We start from the raw sequence: 22,569 nt of genomic DNA, 5'->3' as shown, positions 1-22,569 counted from the left end.
TGTGATTAAAAAAAATAATTAAATACTATGTATAGTAAAAAATTGATATTATTGAAAGATAAAATTAAAATTTATTTTTATGTATCATTTTTATCCGCAACGTTTTCGTCCTATTTAAGTCTCTAACGTTTCAAAATTGTCTCAATTTTGTCCCGACGTCAATTCTGTTAACGGATCCCTAACGACAGGACAACATTGAGTTAGTTTTGAAATGTTAAGGACTTAAATAAAATGATTGAAACGTTAAAGACAATTTTAGAACTTACCCCAAACATTGGAACAAAAGCAATACTTTAATCTTTATTCATTCAAACAAGTCCTGCGTCATTAGGTGCAATAGCACTTTTGGGCTAACTCATTTGTTTTTATTTTCTCATTAATTGATCCGGAAAAAAATATAAGAAACAATGTATATAGTAAATAATCTGAACAACAGATTAAAAAATAAGATAAATTAACTCAGATTCTTAATTAATTAATTAATTATTAAATTTCAAAATTTTAAAAATAAGAATTTGCGCGTAACTGTATTGTCTATTCATACAGTTATTTCATTGTCTCACGTTTGTCGCTTATCATACATCTTTCATATTCGGTCTACCACTACAATTCAGCGTCGTCACTGGAGACAGCGGTTTAGACGCAACAGAATGCCGCCGTCCCCCTCACGCCGTTCAGATGTCGCAAAACGCTACTATTCCTCCATCCCTTGCAGACGCAACCGAACGCCGCTCTCCCCCGCACCCGTGCAGTCGCAGTTGTAGCCGCTGTACTTGCACCGTTCTCAGACGCAGTCATAGCCACATCCCCGTCCATTTCCTTCATTGTCATGTGCACTCTCCGTATCTTTTTTCCGTTGTTATCTCCGTATCCTCATTATCGTGATTGGTGTTGTAGGCGTGGTGTTGGTACCATTGTATACTAGATGTTTATTTTACTAGCCATGCAGATGGTTATTTTTATTTCAATTTGGATGTTTAGTTTTTTGGATTGGAGTTCAAGTATATACAAATAAATTATAATAGATGTTCATTTTACTAGTTATGCGGATGATTAATTTTATTTTTAATTATATGTTTAGTTTTTTCGCTGATGAGAGGGCAGGATAGAAAAGAAAGAACGTGTTGATACTTGCCGTGAGAGATGGATTTGTTGGAAATAAGACACCATTCCCCCTTGAGAAAACACCTTTGACAGAGAAATAAAATAGACACAATCACAACACAAGAATTTAACGTGGAAATTCCGATTACCGGAGAAAAAACCACGGCCGTTGTCCAATGACAACTAGAGAATATCACTATGTGAAAATTGCTACAACACATAGACTTCTTTCTCTCTAACACCGGCACCCCAGTACACCACACTCTCTCAAAGCAAATATCTAACTACACCTCACAACACTCTCTAATCAAAGAGTACAGAGGAAAAGAAAAATCAGATACAAGCTTAAAGTGTTTCTGACTGGTGCAAAAACAAATGGAGAACTTAGCCTCATATTTATAGCCTAGGCCACCCACTCCATTTGCTATCCTAAGCAATGTGGGACTAATTCAACCAAATCCTAACAATCTTTACCTTGATTGAAATAGTCACACATCTTCAGCTTCCATTGTCAACACCGACAATTCTTTGCTGCCATTGTCTATACCGACAATCATAGTTCAGAGAACTATCATACTCCACCATGAAAGTATACTCACTTGGAATTAGACCATTCCAAGCATTTCGCCTTGGTACAGATCGAAACCTTGCTGAAAATTCATGGTGCAACTTCCAAATTGGCTTTTTCTGGAAGTTCTTCAGCCATCGACATAACTCCGCCACACACCTTGCATCTCAACGCCAACCAATGCCCGTGTGCAATTGTGGACCTGATTGCCACAACTTATCCTTATCCATGGCAGTGCGGTAATACCATGAGGATACTTCTTGTCTTCTAGAGAACATCATCTTCTCTCATAGAGAGAGCAACCAGAGATCTTCTCCTTCAACGCCTTGTGCAAACCTGATTGTATCAACACATCCTTGACTTGTATTTTCCACAAGCCAAAATTGATTCTTCCATCAAATTTCTCTATTTCAAGTTTCACAGCACTTGAATATCCTGACATTGTTGCAACCGTATACTGGAATAGTATAACTCAACTGTGCACTAGGAAGGGTCCCCAGGAAAGAGAGGTGGGTCACAATGGACACACTTAAATACCAGGTCTTTCCTTAGCCAGAACCTTTCCAAACTGCACTCTCACAGTGTCACATTGCCTTCCAGCAACAACAACAGCAACCAAAGATCAAGCTGCAACCACAGAGCATACTAAGAATAAATCCCACCAAACCTGGCTCTGATACCACTTGTTGGGAATAAGACACCATTCCCCCTTGAGAAAACACATTTGACAGAGAAATAAAATAGACACAATCACAACACAAGAATTTAACGTGGAAACTCCGATTACCGGAGAAAAAACCACGGCCGTTGTCCAATGACAACCAGAGAATATCACTATGTGAAAATTGTTACAACACATAGACTTCTTTCTCTCTAACACCGGCACCCCAGTACACCCACACTCTCTCAAAGCAAATATCTAACTACACCTCACAACACTCTCTAATCAAAGAGTATAGAGGAAAAGAAAAATCAGATACAAGCTTAAAGTGTTTCTGACTGGTGCAAAAACAAATGGAGAACTTAGACTCATATTTATAGCCTAGGCCACCAACTCCATTTGCTATCCTAAGTAATGTGGGACTAATTCAACCAAATCCTAACAGGATTAACACCGACTAGGGCTGGTAATATATACCCTACCCGCGGGTACCCAACCCGGACCAACCCGTTCGAGTAGGGTTGTCTACCCTACCCTACCCGCACCCCTAATATATTATATAAAAGTTATGTATGTAGTGAAGAAAGTGAGTGTTGAACTCACAATCTTCCTCTTATAAAAATTTGAAAACCACTAAATTAGTTGATGATCATATTATTTGTAATTTTATGTTAGATTTCTTTAAGATTTTATTGTTTTTAGTTTTAATTTGAACTTAGTTTTTTATTTTCTATTTTATTAATATGTATAAAATTTGGAATGGATGAATTTTATATTTGCTTAAAAAATTTTTATTTTTCTGTGAGTAAGATTGGGTAAGGTTTAGAACTTTAGGGTGCGGGTAAAGTTAGAGTTGAAAGATTCTTAATTCACAAATAGATTAGGGTAGAATTTTAAAAATTTTTTTAACTCTTGATAGAATTAGAGTAGAGTCCAAACCCTACCATACCCTACCCATTTCCAGCCCTAACGTCAACCAATGTGGTTGGTGAAAAATGAAGTATCACCAATGAAAGAGTTTAGGAGTATAACAAAAAAAAATAATTAAAAATTAAAATATAAAAAATAAAATTTTTAATAAAAATAATTAAAAATAATTTTTTTATTTTAATGTTATTGGACCAAAATTATAATCCATTATTTACGTTATTTACAATTTTTATTATTTACCTAACGAAACCGATTTATTCATTAGTACTCCGTATCAAATTTTATGATGTTTTAATTCAGTATTCTTTAGTTTTCAAATTGCTGATCCCCATGTCACTATAACATATAGAATATGTTGGAATATACACGTACTTTTGCATCATTTTTACCGACACTAGTGTGTTTACATTTTAAGGGACCCAAAATAATTACAATTATCTAAACTAATCAGAAAACTCAGCACAGTGCCGGCTGCTATTAGTAATCCTACTTGCGCGAGAATTGTCTTTTATAAGTGTCCTTATTTGCAAGCTTGATAAGAGATCATCAGCTGAATCATAATTCATAAGGTCAACTTTTAATTTGGATATGTAAATATAAGGTAAAAAAGGACTCATCGAATCTTAATTTAGTCGGATAAAAAGAAACAAAAACCGTGGGAAAATGGCTTTGTCACGTGACACAAGCAATAGCACGTGTCACCCTTCCTCTTTTCGGTCAAGTAAAAGACTCACTGAGTACTATGGGGCCCCATGCGCTAGCGTATACTTATCCCAACCCGAACCCGAACTCGAACCCGAACCCGAACCAGAACCAAGTGGCCACGTCACCGCCTCAGTATTGATCGCATCGTACGGCTGAGATTAACCTTGACCCTACCAACTTGCTCGACCTTTAACTCATGGCGCTCGTTAAATAGGGGGCACCTGGGTACATGGTAGCATCCCTGATTCTGAAACCTGGTCATTGGGATCGCCGTTACGCCCGATCTGCTAAAATACGCTTGATCCACACTTATGGGCCTTCTCGACCAGTTGTGGGATGACACCGTCGCCGGCCCTCGGCCGGAGAGCGGTCTCGGGAAGCTCCGAAAGCACCACACCTTCACTTTCCGTTCAAGCTCCGGCAAGGGTACGAGCTGTACTCTGCCACGTTAATTACTTACTGCTACTACTACTTGCGCTTACCAATAACATATTAATATATATAAACTCACCGGCGATATTTGCATGCGAATTCTCGAAGGACCGCAACAACAAATCTCAAATCATGAATCATAAACTGAATTATTATTACTGTTACTTGTTATAATCTAACGGTTCATATTGTTTAAGTAACCTTGGAAACGAAGTTCAATTTCTGTGTTTTAGGTTACATATTCTCAGATCACGGAGCTCCAAGCTCGAAAGGAATTAAATGAATTCATTTCATATGATGATACAAGATCTGAAATAATCTAAATTAATTAACCAGACGAAATTCATGTTTCTTTTTTCCTTTTAATTGTTATTTTGGTTTTCGTAAGAAATTAAAATATGGTGCTAACAGCTAGGCATATTGGTTGATTGATGATCAGAATCAGAGATTGGGAGCATGAGATCGTACGGCGACGAATCGTCGGAGGAAACGATGAGAGTAACTCGTAGTATCATGATCGCGAAACCGCCGGGGTACCAGAGTGGATCACCGCCGATTTCCCCCGCGGGTTCTACTCCTCCGGTGTCTCCGTTTTCCGGTGAGGTCGTTGTTTCTCTATTTTAGTACTACTATGCATCTACTGTAACTCAAGTGTAGCGCCAGTAACTTTTGTTTTGGGTGTTTGTCGTAAACGAAACGGATGATCCAGAATTGGTGGTAGGGGCAAATTTGTCCTTTTATGGCGTGGTAGTCTATCATTCAAAATAATTCATTATAAGCAGTGTTTGGTAGGGTAGTTATGATACTCGAATGCGAAAAGGACATTTTCTCAAAAACACAATTATCTGGCCATTATAAGTCATTTACTTGTGTCCATAATTCTGGATCCAACCTAACCCAGGTGTCAACTACAACTAACTAGGGTTATTACTTCATAATTTGGTTAGTAATAAAATAATCGACAAGTCATCATTGAATACAAATAATATCCATAAGTTCATTGATTAGGTTTGTGGTTGTAGAGAATAGTTGAGTGTTCAGGACCACTTGGTCTTTGACTTAGTTGAATTTGTTTTGAGTAAATTATTGGTGTTCATCACTCTCAGAGACAGAGGATTGAAATTGATCTGATATGTGGTATCAGGGTCTAGAGAGTCGTTTCGGTTTCGAAGAAAATCGGCATCAGATGCGTACGAGAAGAGAGGCCAGAACAGATCAAGCACTTCTACTCCTTTCGATGTGTGAGAAATAATGCGTCACACTATTCACAAATGTATCTGTAGCTGATGTGGATGCTGTGTTTGGCCTTTGCTGTATCGGGCCAATTTTGTTTAGTGTATGCACTAATATATGTACGTGCATGAATGTATGTGTATGTGTATGTGTTTGAGTGAGCTGACCTTAAATTCTGTAAAGGTGAGGTCGCGCACCAGTTCAGATCATGCGATGCAGCTGTGTGGTTTTAGCTTCTATATATCTTTAATAATTAGGACATTAGGTCATTTAGGTGAGCTTGTAATGGTTTAGTAAGTTGTAGGAAACTCTTTGTATGTAATTAGTATGTGTGTATAGAGCAATTCTGCGTTTGTCATTGCTCATTTCTCCCTGTAAGTTTTCGCTCCCTCAATAACAAGCATGCATCCCACGACTTTGTAATTTGTTTTACATCTGAGTTTCATCATCATCTGTCCTCCATCGGTAGGTTTTAGATATGAGCTGCGTGCTGAGGCTTCAGAGTAAAATTCTTCATAATTTACTAGTACTATAAGGTAGTTTAACAGAACTAGTGAATGTCCTGAAACAATTGTGTGCATTAATGATAATAAATCATATTGTAATTTAAGAGCCAGCTAACAATATATATATACACTCTTGACTGCAATCTGGAATCTAAGAAAACATATTGAAAAATCCACTTTATGGCGCGTTGAATGAGGAACATTGGTTGATTAATGCACTGAGTTCATTGGTGGTTATATACTTATATTAATGCACTAAGTCACTGTAAATACTCTTTCAGTAATAATGCATTAAACTCAAAAAATACGAATTTGGGTTAACGATCATGTGAATAGGCGCTTTGTTTTATTTTTGACATTGGGTTGATAATACTATTTTTTTTGGATTGTGAACGGTAGGAGTGTTAATTTTTTTAGTTTTGTTAGAAAACTAATTAAAAAGTAGTCAATTAGTGGAAAAATAGATTTATTATAAAAAAAATATAACTCCTCACTACTTTAAATTTTTGAATTTTAAAATTAAAAATAAAAAAATTAATTTGAGTTGGTTTATATTATAGTTGATTTCTTATATTTTTTTAATCTTAATATAAAACCGTTTAATTAAAGATATAGAGTGTGTTTAGTCGTTCACGTTGGGGAATAGAAGAGCCCGTTTGAGCATCTTGAACGTTCCCTAAAATTTCAAGCTTTTGCGTTCACATTGGGAAGATTAATTACCGTTGAAGGAATTAGGTAAGAAATTTATTTCATATCCCAACTGTACCATTCATTTCTTCTATAAAAAGGATGACAAAACTACATAATTTCATAGTAGTTATCTGTATATTCTTTTTTGTATGTTCTTGATTACAATTTTTTTATCCAGATTTATTTTCATCACTGCCAAGGTAAAGATGTTAATTTTTTTTTATTATTTTTAGTTCTTTCTTTCATATTTTGATTTTTATGTTTTTTTACTGTATTTTTTATTTATATGATAAATATTTTTCATATCATTTTTTTAGTATTTTGATGTTATTTTTTTAATTTTCTATTGTTATATTTTTATTGTATTTTTTTATTTATATGACAACTATTGTTGATATAAATTTTTATTTTTATTAATTTTTATGAATTTTTTTTTATTTTTTGTTTATATAAATTATTTTTTTCTATCTTTTATTGTACTATATTTATGTTGTGTATAAAATTTTTATTTTTTTATTTGATTTTTTTTATATGAATTTTATTTACTTTTTATTATAATTTTTTTGTTCATATAATATATGTTGTTGGTTGTGATTATTATATACTATATTTGTATGAATTTTTGTTTGTTTTTGTTTTTTATTTTTATTGTACTTCTTACTGTACTTTATTTTTGTTTTTATTATATACTAATTATAAGTAATAAAAGAGTCATAAATAATAAAAATGTATAGTCCAAAATGATACTAAATTAAAAAATTATAGAAGATTTTTTTTGTTTAAGTGATCTAAAATTTTGAAGGCAAAAATAGCTCGAAAGAAATGAAAAAGAAAAGCTATTGTTATATAAATTCTTATTTTTATTAATTTTTATGATATTTTTATTTTTTTGTGTATATTTTATTGTACTATATTTATGTTATATTTATGTTGTGTATAAAATTTTTTATTTTTTATTTAATTTTATTTATATGAATTTTATTTATTTTTTATTATAATTTTTTGTTCATATAATATATGTTGTTGGTTGTGATTATTATATACTATGTTTGTATGAATTTTTTTGTTTTTGTTTTTTATTTTTATTGTACTACTTACTGTACTTTATTTTTGTTTTTATTATATACTAATTATAAGTAACAAAAGAGTCATAAATAATAAAAATTTATAGTCCAAAATGATTTTTTATTTTTTTTATGTTCTAATTTCTCAGGTATGTTATTAATTTTTTTATGGTATTCTTATTATTTTGTTCATATAAATTCTATTTTTTTCTCTTTTATGCATTGTATTTATATCTTATACGAAGTTTATTTTATTTTTTTATTTGATATAGTTCATATAATTTTTTTTATCTTTTATTATATTTCTATTATTCATATGACATATATTGTTGGTTTTATAAAATTTTTATCGTTTTTTATTTATGTGTTCTTGTTTTATATTTTATTATACTTTATCTTCTGCAGAAATAGACAGTGTTCGAGATTCAATTAAGAATCAAATTATTAATCACATGCAGTAGAAATAATAGTGTTCTTATGTACTAATTTTGTATAAGATATTATTTTTTTATGTATTTCCTCAGTGTTTTATCTTTTAATTTAATATTTATTAGTGTTTTTATGTATTAAAATATATTTTGTCAATTTTTACATGTTACTTTAATTTAGTAAATAAATATTAATTTTATTATAAAACGAATTAATAAGATTTATTTAAATATCTAAAGTAAAATAATAGAATAATATTTAAAATTATTTTAATTGATGTCTCTTTTAATAATTTTTTATCTAAAAGTGATTTTGAGTAGTATAATCCAAACAATATTTATTTTACTATAATTCATTTTGACATAAAAATTGCCAAATATAAATCACGTTAACACAAACTTATTTCTCATCAAAATCAAGTTTGCAAAATCAATTTTATGAAAGTCTTGCAAACTACACACACATAAAAATTAGGCACTCTAATTTTAATTTTTTGTATAATTTTAAAAACCACTAAAAATGATGTTGAGTATATCGCTAGTTTCAATTCCATACAGAAAAAAAAATTAGGGGTGAATGGGAAACACTCACCTACTCACCTTGCATTGTCTCCCTTAATGGCCACTTCTTTTTTAGGTCTGGCTTGATGGCTACTCCGACATTGCACGCTTCACACTTCAATCCATGTTCCGCTGTCAGTTTTGTTTTTTGGACGATGTTGTCCTTTTTATTTGTTTTTTTTTTTAAATTGACACATAATACAAAAAAAAAATAACAAAAATATTTTTTTATAAAAATATTTGTTTAAAATGTGACTTATTTATTTAGTCATATTTTAAATAAAAATAACACTTTTATAATTGTTGGTACGAATTTTAATTTGTGAAGTAATTTGACTGCGATTCGTCGAAATTTGGGAAAGATTGAGGATCAGATCTTTGGCTATAAGAAAATAACACTTTCAACTACAATAAGAATGATAGTTCAAGTCGAGGGTTTAATGATAAAAAATGAGTCGAAACCATAAAAATCACGTAACTAATACAAAGCACAATGAAAAATGTGGGGATTGAAGAGTAAGGCAAGACAGGACGTGGGGGTGTCCACCAAGAAGACTCTTCAGGGTCAAGGTAAGGTCGTTATCTGAGAAAAAGGAAGAACTAAGGTCGTGGTCAAAATTCTTCAGGAGTAGGTCCACCCTTGAAAACCATAAATAGAAGAAGTTTAGAAGAAAAAGGAAAACTTCATTAAAAAAACACTAGATCATCACATAAATCTACAAAAATTTTCAGTCTCAGCGACAAAATGGAAGATCATGGAGTGCAAGTGCATGAAAGTGTTTGGAGTCCATTTCATTTTCTTATTTTTGATTTTTCTTTCTTTTAGTTTCTTTATTTTAAATATTTCATTGTTATTCTGTTTTCTTTTGTTAATTTTCATTTCACTTTTATATTTGAGTAATACCCCAAATAGGTCCCCAAAGAATTCACAGTCGGACAGATTTGTCCCCAACAAAATTTAACTAAAATTTTGACCCTGACGTTTTTAGTTATACACCAGATACGTCCCCATGGTAGTTTGACTCAGTCAGAACGTCCTACGTGGAGGTTAACATGCTGACGTGTCAGGTTAACTGCCACGTGTCACCTCCAGGACAATTTGATTCCCATCCAAATTAGACAAAATGACGTCGTATTGGATCATGAGGTGAACGACGTCGTTTCGTGGAGGACAAATTCGTCCCCACCATGGAAGACAGAGTTGTGAAATGGCGACGTTTTAAATGGGGAACCTATCTGCCTGTTCGAGGGACCTATCTGTCCGATGATTATACTTCTATAGGGACCTATTTGTCTGATAACCTAATGTTTGGGGACCTATCTGACCTATAATTGGTGACATTATCTTCAAATATATTCATTGTTTTTTTAGGTTTCATTGAAAACACAAGCTGATATATTTGGACCTGGTAGCTTGCAAAATTCTAATCCTCCCTCTCATGACACTCAAATTGAAGCTTCTCCTTCAGATGTCATAAAAAAATGTCTCAGGCAATCCTATAGTATGCTAATTTTGAATGATTTAATGCGTATGTTGAAATCTGTATGAAACATCCTCATAATAATTTTATTAATTCCAGGCTTAGCAAGCTTTTAGACATCCAAAGCAAACAGTAATCAGGCCCAATGCTCGGAAGAGTGTTATTGTTGAGACCATAGCAGCTGCAACCTGTAAAACCCGGTAAAACCGTAATTAATTAAATAATAAATTAAATAGGAGCGAATATGGTTAGAAAATTTAGCAATCGGAATTTGATAATTTAAATATGATATTTGGATTCAATGAATTTTTCTGAGTTGAAAAATATAGTTTTCTGCGTAAAAATACGCACTGTAAATTTGACCGGCAATACCGGTTGCGATCTGTCCGGTACTGTGGTTGAGAAAATTAATTAGAAGTGAATAATTTAAAAAAAATAAGAATTTATAATTTGGGAAGATAGAAATATTTAAAATACGATTTAAAACTCTAATCTTAAAGGTTTTGCCCCAAAATTGGGCCAACGAACTAAAATAAGTGAACCGGGCCTAAGTAGATCCAAGTCCACATATATATAACATCATTAGGCACACTTTCAGCCACCATACTCCTCCATTTGTGAGTGAGGGCCGAAATTGAGAGAAGAGAGAAGAGAGGAGAAAACCTAATTCTAGCTTCACCTTCAAATCACCATAACTTTCTCTCCAGAACTTCGATTGATGAGCCGTTTGCGGCCACACGTCGCTCTTCTCATTTTCTACAATTCTATCTTAGTTTTATGGTGAGTATTCCACTGTCCTCTGTCCAGTTTTCATTTTTCTCTTTAAATTCGAATTTAGTTTGGGTTTTAAGAAAATCTTGTGATTTTGGTTGTTTAGGAGTGCTCTAGTATAAGCCATTGGTGAGTTCCATCAACCAATTTTGTGGGTTAAGGTAAAAAACCCTCTAACCCTTGTGGTTTATCAATTTCATGAACCTAGGTTGATTATAAATGTGAAAATTGACTATGTTAGAGTATTGGATAATTTTGGTGTACAATTGGAAGATTGATATTTCTTGTGGGGCCTTGGTGAGGCTTAGAGCTAAGGGTTGGTGGAGACTCTCAAGAAAAAGCTAAATTATTTTGGCTACAAGAGGTATGGTTTAAGTTTCATTTAATTACCGTGTGGTGTGATGAGAATTCCTAGGCTAGATACCTCTAGGATAAGTTTGGATTGTGCAAATGGTTGGTACTAATATGCATAGTTGATATGTAATGTGAATTAATGATTGGGTTGAGAATTACATGAATTTGTATGTTTGGTGTGTTGAGAATTTGATGAATTGGATAATGAATATTGGTTTGTGGAATATGCATTTAAATTGTGAATTTGGGCCGGAGGTCGTGAATCTTGGGCCGGAGGCCAGAAGAGGTAAGGAAGGTAAGTTGATGTATGTATTGTGTGATGATATAAGAGATTGGATGGATTTTAGATATTGAATGTGTAAATAATTAGTTTGGTTATTGAATAATAAGGTTTGAGGAATTGCGGTGTGGAATTTGATAGTTTTGGGTGAAATTGTGTAGATGAGGTAGGTTTGGTTTTGGTTGAGTGTAATTATATGAATGTGGTTGGGTTGTGGTCATTTGGATGAGTGGAAATGAATTTGGCTTGTGAACATTGGAAAAATTGGTGATTTCTATTTTGGGTAAAAACTGATTTTTGACCAACTTTGGCGGTCCGTAACTTGGTCCACGGAGTTTGGAATTCTTCAAAATTGGATTCTTATGAAATTTTATTCAACGATCTTTCCAACGGTTCAGAAATGGTCGAAAAAAGAATTTTGTAGAAGAAGTTATGTGTGTTGGAAGTTTGGGGTTTGAAAATGTAATTCTGCAGCTTTTTAACTTAGTAAAAATTTTAAAATATCGTGCTTCCACGCGCACGCGTCAGTCTCGATTTTTTTACTCACCCACGCGTGCGCCTGACCGATGCGTACGCGTCACTGCACTGATGCAAATGCCCAGTAGAAAATCCAGAGAGTTGCGTTGGAATTATGCTGGGTTTGTGCAATGACCACAAAATGCACCCATGCGTACGCGTGGCTAACGCGCACGCGTCACCTTACTTTTCTGCCATCCACGCGTGCACATGGGCGACGCGCACGCCTCGCTTTGTTTTTCTGACTTTCACGCGTGCGCATGGGCGCGTGCACGCGTGACCCTGTTTTCAGCAAAAGTTTATTTTTGAGTTTTTAAAGTCGAATTTCAGACTTCTAAGCCTCCATTTTCATCCCTAAGTCCTAAATCTTTATAGTATGCCTAATAATGAAAAGAAGCTAGGACATGTGGTAACTTGTGGATGAAGTAAAGTGAGAATCAATGATGAATGATAAGTAATGATGGTTGTATGAGTTGCTGAGGATGATGGTGAAAGTGCTGTGTATAGTATGAGCCAGATAGATGTGACAAGTAGTGAATTATGGATGAGTATGTATATGTATATGCTTAATAATTAAATGATTATGATTGACAGAGGAGCCTTGAACATGTGGCGAGTATGCCGGAGATGCATATATGATTAATGAATGAATGTGGTAAATGAATAATGATGGAAAATGTTGAATATGACGTGTGACCCCGAGTAGTAGGCAGTAGCGTTGTCCACTTGCTCCGGGTATGAGATGGGGAAAGAGAATTATGATAAATGAGTTTAATTATAGAATCTTGAATGAATGTATGTCTATGATACCTGGGTAGTAGCAAGGGTCATGGTTCGTCCTGCTTGCTCCGGGTCATCGTTTAAGAATTTGTAATAATGAATAGTGATTATGAGTGAATGTGTATTTGTGATACCTGGGTAGTAGCAAGGGTTGGGGTTCGTTCCGCTTGCTCCAGGTTAATATTTGAGATTTGATAACAATGATGATTGATTTTAAACTGAATGAATGTATGTTTTGAGATCTTAGGCAGTAGCAAGGGTTGTGGTTCGTCCTACTTGCTCCAGCTTAGAGACTGTGATACCTGGGTAGTAGCAAAAATTGTGGTTCGTCCCGTTTGCTCCGGGTCAATGCTTGAGATACCCGGGTAGTAGCAAGGATGGTGGTTCGTCCTGCTTGCTCCAGGTAAGAGATTGTGACGCCTGGGTAGTAGCGGCAGTAGTGGTTATTCCACTGGCTCCGGGTTGAGCGGGTAGTAGCAAGGGGGTTGTAGCTCAAACCTACTTGCTCCGCGATGGGTGTTTCTATCCATGGTTAGCTACCAGGACGTGTCGGGTTGGCTGTATAACCGACAGATGATATCATCAGCCATAGGACAGGCATACATCATTTGCATATGTTTGAATTGTTTGGGTTTGCCTATTTGTTTGGATTGCTATATCATATATGCTATGTTACCTAACTATATGCTATTTGTTCTACTTGTACCTTATTTGTGTATTACTTGTCTGTATTGATTGTGTTTGTACAACTGAGAGGTCCCTCATGCTGGTGTCGGTTGACGCTGAGGGTTGTTCTTGTTGAAATGGAATAATGATATGATTAATTTAAAATGATGATTATTGAATGAGATAATTTGAGCTCTCTGGGTAGACACAGTGAAGTGATTTCACTTGCTCCAGGTTGATAATGAGATCATATGAGTTCCCTGGGTAAACGCAGTGAAGTAATTTCACTTGCTCTAGGTGAGAATATGAAGTATGGATATAGAATTGCTGAGACAAAATAACTGGAGATGGTTTGGTTTATGATTCTGATTCTGATTTGTCAGAGAGTTAGAAAGTTGGGAAGCATGAGGAATATGAATTAGATTTAGCATTCCCGTATGCCAGTTGCCTATTTATGGATTAGCGAGAACATAGGATGAATATTTGGTGAAAGGAAGTTTAGGATGCTTAGTGAGTTTTTATTACAATGCATTATATTTATTTGGCACTTTTACCGTACTGGGAACCCATGGGTCGGGGGTTCTCATTCCGTATATATCTCTTGTTTTTCAGATATAGGTCCAGGTGCTCAGAAGTGAGCTGTGGTTCATCTGAAATATGGCGAAAATCTTTATATTCTCTACTTTATATTTGCGTAGAATCTCTCCACCTTTATTTGGAAAAGCTTTATTATGTATTGAACTCTTCTGAACTTGCCTATAGAGGCTCTCATGTTTCTTTTGGGAGAGATTAGGAGATACTGTTGTCAACTGCTTTCATACAGTACCCTAGCCGGCCTAAACTTCGTGGGTCGCGACTAATGGCTATTTATTTATGTTATATATATATATATATGTCCTTCTCTTACTCTCCTTTATATCTTTATCTTCATATCACTTTCGACTTCACACTTTATCTTTTAGTTGTCGAAACGTGAGTGATACGACTTCACAATTTTATTTTACTCAATTTCAGGCTTCTCGATTAATACTCCATTCAATTTTACTTATAACTATATATTAAAAATTCACCTTGAGAGTCGTACCACCTTATTATCATTGACTTATGACTCGAGCATAAGGATTTGAATATTAGGGTGTTACACAACCAGTGGCACAGCATCTAAATTGTTTAAATTTATTCCAACACCGGGATTGAAGTAGTCTACGAAGAAATGATGCTTTTAAGGATTCCAACACCATATTTTGTTACGTTGGAGGAAATAGACCTTTTGTTGTTTGGGTTAGTTTGGTTTAGTCTATATCGAAGGAAATAAATATTCTTTTGTGAGATTTGGTTTATGTTACTACTGAACTTAGCTACTTGTGTGGTTACAATATTTTGATTATCAGTTATGTAACCATTTTGATAAATGGATGAAACAAACCAAAAGCGATGTGTTTTTTTTATACTATTTCACCACAATTGATTTCATGCATATCCATCTAAATATAATGAGACATTTCAATCTAACAATTTGATAATCAACATAGATTAAAACTTGCCTAAACAGCCACCACATATATACAAAATACAACTACAACTACCAATGCCCCCAATTATTATACCCCTAAACAAAGCAAAAATAGTATGCTTCTTCACAACTTGACTATCCTCATTCTTCTTCAACAACAGATTCTCCAACTACTTCACTCTCTCCTCCAAGCCATCGTTGAACATATGCATTAAGTCATTTAAAATTAGCATACTTTGGTATTGCCTGAGACATTTTTTTGTGGCATGTGAAGGAGAATTTTCAATTTGAGTATCATGAGAAGGAGGATTAAAATTTTGCAAGTTACTAGGTCCAGATACATCAGCCAGTGTTTTTAATGAAACCAAAAAAGGGAAATGAATATATTTGAGGGTAATACCACCAATTATAGGTCAGATAGGTCCCCAAACATTAGGTTATCAGACAAATAGGTCTCTATAGAAGCATAATCATCGGACAGATAAGTCCCCTCGAACAGACAGATAGGTCCCCCATTTAAAATATTGTCGTTTCACAACTCTGCCTTCCATGGTGGGGACGAATTTGTCCTCCACAAAACGACGTCATTCGCCTCACAATCCAATACGACGTCGTTTTGTCCAACTTGGATGGGGACTAAATTGTCCTAGAGGTGACACGTGGCAGTTAACCTGACACGTCAGCCCATTAATCTCTGCGTAGGATGTTCTGACCGGGTCAAACTGTCATGGGACGTATCTGGTGTATAACTAAAAACATCAGGGTCAAAATTTTAGTTAAATTTTGTTGGGGACAAATCTATCCGACCGTAAATCCTTTAGGGACCTATTTGGGGTATTACTCTTTATATTTTTAATTATTCAAAGTTCTCTTTTATTTATTTCACATATTTTCATATTATTTGTTGCAATTTGCTACTAATAGTTTGACACAGTCCGTTTCAACATAAACACTAAGTAATTTCTGGGTCGAACTCACTCTTTTCAGAGGAGTCGTATCTGCTCCCCGAACTAAGATCTTGATATAAGCTCTATTCAATACCCTGTCGAGATTACTAAAAATCTAGTGAAACAAATTGGCATGCCCGGTGGAACACTGGATTAAGTTAGTGTATCAAGCTGTGTATGAGATTACGCAGTGGTAAGTTAATAATGTCTGATAGAGCCTCAACTTCGGCGGATATGTCGAATAATTATATTGAGGACTCCACGAGAGGCCCTGAAACAGAGATTGTCCCATCGACGAGTACCTCGAATCGAAGGTCAAACCCCGTTAATACAGAAGAAATTATAATAGATGTACCCATCACATGGCTTCGATATGGACTACCTCCAAATTATTTTCCACCTTTAGAGAATCCTAATATGGGGTATATTGGAGGTGCTAGTACTATAAGGAATAACCCTTTGTATAATACTGCACCACCTCCTTCGGGTTACCCCTCGATGGGTATACCAAATCATTACTACCATCATATGACAAATTACAGTGCACACCAATATTTGATGAATAATCCTCCCTATTTAAGGTTAGTACCTTGTCACAAACCACTTCCACAATGACAAATGTTCTTTCGACACAAGGCATAGGAGGAAGTAGGTTACCCATGAGATGGGCACGCCCTTCTATTTTTCCGGACATGTCGAGGCAGATTCCTGTCGGAACATTGTCTCCCTAACACAGTCGAGTCTTTGGCCATATTCAGACAATAAATCAAGAACAGACACCATGATTTAGTAAATATGCTTACCCAACAAATGACCACAGTGCTAAATTCCATGTTAGAAAACAATAATTTTAGAATAGAGCAGGTTACTCGATGAGTCGATGATATTGCAAGAGCAATTAATCGACCTGTGATTCCACCTCTAGGAGAGTTTCATGCTAATAACGCTACTCAAACTTATGGTCAAAATATAACCCAAGCCGTCGAGCAAATCTTGAATATGGTAGAAGTGAATATAGGAGTGACAAATTAACCTTATTTTATATCAACCTTCTTAGATTATGACTTGCAAGCTGAACTCCCAAGGGGAATTAAACCTCCTACATCCATTACAAAGTTTGTTGGGGAGAGTGGAGAATTGACTATAGAGCACATTACTCGATATACAGTCAAAATCGGTGAACTGGTTACTAATGAATATTTGAAAATTAGGTATTTTCCTTCTTCACTCACAAAAAATGCTTTCACTTGGTTTTCAAACTTACAACCTAATTTGATCCATAGCTGGGTTCAATTGAAAAGGAGTTTTTATGATCAATTTTTCAAGGGAGAAATGAAGGTGACTTTGTCTGATTTATTCATCGTAAAGAGAGAAAAAACTGAGTCGATCGATGACTATCTTATTCAGTTCAAGAATATGAGGAATAAAAGTGTTTCACTCCTATTCTGGAACCTGAGGTAATCAAGATGGCCATCAATGGGCTCGATTTCAATATTCGAAAGAAATTAGTAAATCAATAATTTCTTGACTTGGCTCAGTTAGCTGATAAAGTACAGCAAATTGAAAAGTTAAATAAAGAAAAAGAGGAGCTAGAGTTGAATAAAAGAAAATATTTTTTTAATAAAAAGGTAAATTTTGTTGATTTTATGAGTGAGAAAGAGTCAAACAATAAATCAACTTTTGCTGCAGATTTGAAAGATAGGCCTCTTTATGTGTGTCGATCTCTTAATTCGACAAAAGATAAGACCCCTTTGTCGGGGGGAAAGAATTATGCTTTTGACCTAACAAAAGCTAAACAAATTTTTAATATGTTGCTAAAAGATAAGCAACTTGTACTCCCTGAAGGAAAGAGAATGCCATCTGTTTTTGATATTAGAAATAAAAAGTTTTGTAAGTTTTATCAAGCTTCTGGACATCATACTAATAACTGTGTTTATTTCAGGAATTTGATACAAAAAGCTATTGAGGACGGTCGACTGAAGTTCGCTGACAAACCTAAGATGAAATTAGATCCTGATCCTTTCCAGGTCACGTCGAATTTTGCTGAAACAGAAGAAATGGCCTTCTCAATTAACATGGCATTCGTCGAGCCTGTAAGGAAAGACGATCAATTTGAACATGATATGTTCGAGGTAGAAAGGTCTATTTACCCAAAAGCAGGAGTAGGCCTGTTGAATTTTTTGCTAAGACAAAGAGAAGAGGAAGAAAATGTGGCGATATGCCCTCGTTGCAGTGCTTTGTTCGATACTTCAGCCGCTAAGGCTTTTGACTCATACAAAAAGAGTAGAGTGTGGGTTTATCAAGAGGAGTTAGGAAAAGCTCGACTAAAGCAAGGAGCTAAAGGTCGAGATTCTGTAGATGCTCCTATTAAACAATAAATGCGTACTATGGTGACAGTCGACCAAAAACCTCAGGGGGTGTCAAATCGGACTAGAGTCCCTCCATCAAACATGTCAAACAATAAATGGGTACAAATCAACGCTCTAAACTACTCTAAGAATTATAATTTTAAAGTTCCTAGAGGGGGTTTTGAAAATTTGGCTGGAGGCTAGAAAAGAGGTGCCTTTCGATGAGGGGCAAGTAGCATAGGTTATGGTCGAGCAACGTCTCGACACAATTTTTTAGAAAGAGCTCCCTTCATTCCAAGAGTTGTAGCTCAAGCATAGAACGTCTATGTCGAAACACAGGGTCATATCCAGAGTTGAGCAAGGACAATAAGTCACCTCAAAAACAAGAACAGAAAGGGAAAAGAGTATCTTTGGGAAAGTCCAAGAAGTGAAGGATGAGTCGAAGGAGGTTTCAGTGACCAAGTCAATTTCTAAAGGGAAGGAAAAAGAAGGAGCACTGACAGAAAACTTTGATTCTGGTTTTGAGGATGATTTGGATGTGATGTTTGGGTATGTTGCCACAGTATCTGTTTTACCTTTCAACTTCTAGGACAATCCTGAAGAGCCTTGGAATTGTCTTGAAGGAGACTATGATGACATCATTCCAGGAGATGAATGTCGATTTGTTGAAAATGTCATGATTAAGGAAGGATTGTTTGAAAGATCTGACAAGATCACCAAGGGTCATCTTCGACCATTGCATATTAAAGCAAAAGTCGAAGGACTGGTAATCAATCGTATATTGGTCGATGGAGGAGTGAAAATTAACCTATTGCCAGAGAGCATGTTGCCTTTATTCCAAAAAAAATTGGATGATTTGATTAAAATGAATCTGGCTGTTATTGGGTTTAATGGTAAGTTGATAACAGCTCTTGGAATTATCCCACTAAAGGTTAAAGTAAAAAGTGTCGAACGACCTATGGTATTCATAATGGATTCATGGAGTAAGGGCAATTCCCTAAATTAGTGCTCTGGGATGAGGATGGAAGACTCGAGGAGATCGAAGCTGACGACAGCCCCTGCTATGTTGAACAAATGAATGTCAGCTTTAAAGAATATCATACCAGTGTTCAACCACTAGATATTGATATGAGTACCTTTGACCTCACTCTTATTAAAGGATGTTATGTAGGGGCCCATAGTATGAAGTTGGTCCCTAAGGCCAAGAAGAGCTTAGCCACAAAATCCATTAAAATGGATATATCGATCCATTGGGCTCGACTCTAAGCCTACATGGCTGAGAAGAAAGAGTGCACGGGAGAACGTGCACTGCATTGTATATATAACCTCGACCCCTTAGGGTTTGAAAGGTTAGATTTAGTTTCTAAAGATTTTCACATTAAAAAAGTTGAAGTACAAGATCCTTTCGACGAGGTTGAGATTGGTGGAAAGGGTCGAGTGACTTACATCAGCCAATGCTTAGATCCTAAATTCAAGAAAGAGCTAATAGAAGTCTTGAAGAGATACCAAGATTGTTTTGCTTGGCAATATAAGGAGATGATTGGCTTGGATAGATCTTTGGTCGAACATGAACTTCCTCTTATTGAAAATGCTCGACCAATTAAATAGGCCCCTAGGCGCTTTGCTCCCGAGATTATGGTTAAGATCAAGGAGGAGGTCGAGTGTTTACTAAAAGCTGGGTTCATCTGAATGGCTAGGTATGTAGAATGGATTGCTAATATTGTTTATGTATTAAGAAAAATGGAAAGTTAAAAGTGTGTATTGATTTCAGGGATTTGAATAAAGCTACGCCAAAGGATGAGTATCACATGCTAATTGCAGAACTGTTGATCGATTCTGCAACAGGAAGTGAACTTCTGAGTTTCATGGATGGATACTAAGGATATAATCAAATATTCATATCCCAAGAAGATATGTCGAAGACTGCATTTCGATGTCCTGGGGCCAATGGCACTTATGAATGGTTAGTCATTCCATTTGGGTTAAAAAGTGTTGGGGCTACTTACCAGAGAGCTATGAATTTGATTTTTCATGATTTTATTGGTAAGTTTATGGAGATTTACATTGATGATGTGGTAATTAAATCAGATTCGAAACAAGTTCATTTATGAAATCTGGAACTGGCTTTTAAATGAATGAGGCATCATCGACTCAAGATGAACCCATTAAAATGTATTTTTGGTGTATCTGCAGAAAACTTTCTGGAATTTATTATGCAGAAAAGGGGAGTAGCCATCGACACTAATAAATGTCAGGCTATCTTCGACTCATCCCCTCCTAGGAATAAGAAAGAACTTCAATCTTTCTTAGGTAAAGTAAGCTTTCTTCGATGCTTCATTTCAAATTTATCTGAAAAACAAAAATATTTACTCCTTTTTTGAAATTAAAGTAGGGAGAAGAATTCAAATGGGAGAAGGAGCACCAAGAAGTGTTTGACCAAATAAAACAATATTTGACTTCACCACCAATTTTGGCACCTATCAGACAAGGTCAACTACTAACATTATATATTGATGCATCAGATACAACTTTGGGGAGCATGCTGGCCGAAGAAGACGAAGATGGAAATGAAAAAGTAGTTTACTATCTGAGTCAAATGTTGACTGATGTAGAAACTAGATATAGTGCAGTCGAAAACTTTGTTTAGCCCTTTATTTGTCTTGTACTAAACTTAAAAGTTATTTAATTAGAAAAAATATTTATGTTGTGTCAAAATTCGATATTATCAAATACATGCTTTTCTAATCCAATACTAAGAGGAAGGATTGGCTAGTGGATGTTAGGATTAAATGAACATTCTTTGTTTTATGTCCCTGCTAAGACTATTAAAGTGCAAGCGATCACTGATTTTTTAGCAGATCATCCCTGTGTCGAGATTGTTGAACGACCCGTCAATGGATATTTAGAGCTCAAACCTTGGAAGTTATTTTTTGATGGGTCAAAATATTTGTAACACCCTTATTTTTAATACCTCAAGATTGTACTAAAAGCCCAGGCGTCACTTACCTCTAATCCGTTAATTTCATAGTATAATTATTTAATATTGAGCCTTAGCGAATACAATCGAATCCTTAGTTACGAAATCGAGAAAGAATTTACTTTAATTTACTTAATCACACAATTATATCCACATAATAACAAATACATAGACTTATTCAAAACTCCTCAAAATACAAATCCTACCCCGCTAAAAACTAAAAACATAATCATCGAGGGAAAAATCTAATAACTAAACCAAAATTCATAAAGTACAACCACATATAATATGCTTGTAGTTCAATCACGGCTTCGCGCCAAAGCTTTCTGAACCTGTCACTGAAAAGAAATCTGTAGAGGGTGAGAACATCGTCCTCGCAGGTTCTCAGTAGGGACGGAAATACCATCAAAGTAAAGAAATACTTGCAAACAGAATTAATTTCATTATAAAACAGTTTATCCTTGAAATAACTGTTTGGAAAAATCTTTATGGAGGAAACTTAATTTCAAAGATCGTAAAGAAGTTTTATTTATTTTACAATACGTGCCTAGGGACTTCTTATCCAACTTACCTCGCTCACTCCTATCCAAACAATACATACATTAGAATACTCAGGCAACACCTAGTCCACTTGCCTCAACCTTCATTACCATATACCAGAAATCACCCTCATCACGCCTCCACCAAAAATAATCTCTCAGATAAACATACACATATAAGACAAATAAAGAAATCACAGATAAGATTCAGGTACAACAAGTAAAACAAGTAGCAGATAAACATGGCTAAGCAATTAGGCAAACCAAAACAAATGCACACTCAATCAAAACATACACATGCATATAATGCATGCCTGTCCTATGGCTGATGAGTTTCATCTGTCAGTTATATAGCCAACCCGACATGTCCTGGTAGTTAACCATTGGACAGTCCCTCTGTGCGCGCATCCCCAAGCTCAAAAATAATATCCATGGAGTCAAACTCCAAGCTCAAATATAATATTTCATGGAGTCAAACTCCAAGCTCAATAATAGAATATTCAAAATTCATAATA

The 22,569-nt window shown here is 35.0% G+C and overlaps 1 protein-coding gene across 2 annotated transcripts; it reads left to right on the top strand.

Annotated features, from left to right (window-relative positions):
* Positions 4,173-6,065, top strand: LOC107645922 (dormancy-associated protein homolog 3). 2 transcript variants are annotated; one of them, XM_016350076.2, is made up of 3 exons: positions 4,173-4,394; positions 4,840-4,998; positions 5,545-6,065. In XM_016350076.2, the coding sequence occupies exons 1-3, from the start codon at positions 4,280-4,282 to the stop codon at positions 5,643-5,645; spliced, it is 375 nt and encodes a 124-aa protein (XP_016205562.1). In that variant the 5' UTR covers positions 4,173-4,279; the 3' UTR covers positions 5,646-6,065. The 2 variants fall into 2 exon arrangements, with proteins under 2 accessions (XP_016205562.1, XP_016205561.1); XM_016350075.2 differs by having other exon boundaries at positions 4,840-5,003.

This window comes from Arachis ipaensis, chromosome B06 (genome assembly GCF_000816755.2).
Source record: "Arachis ipaensis cultivar K30076 chromosome B06, Araip1.1, whole genome shotgun sequence".
NCBI classification, from domain to species: domain Eukaryota; kingdom Viridiplantae; phylum Streptophyta; class Magnoliopsida; order Fabales; family Fabaceae; genus Arachis; species Arachis ipaensis.
The sequence above is the reverse complement of the archived record's forward strand: the minus strand, read 5'-3'. Positions and strand labels throughout refer to the sequence as shown.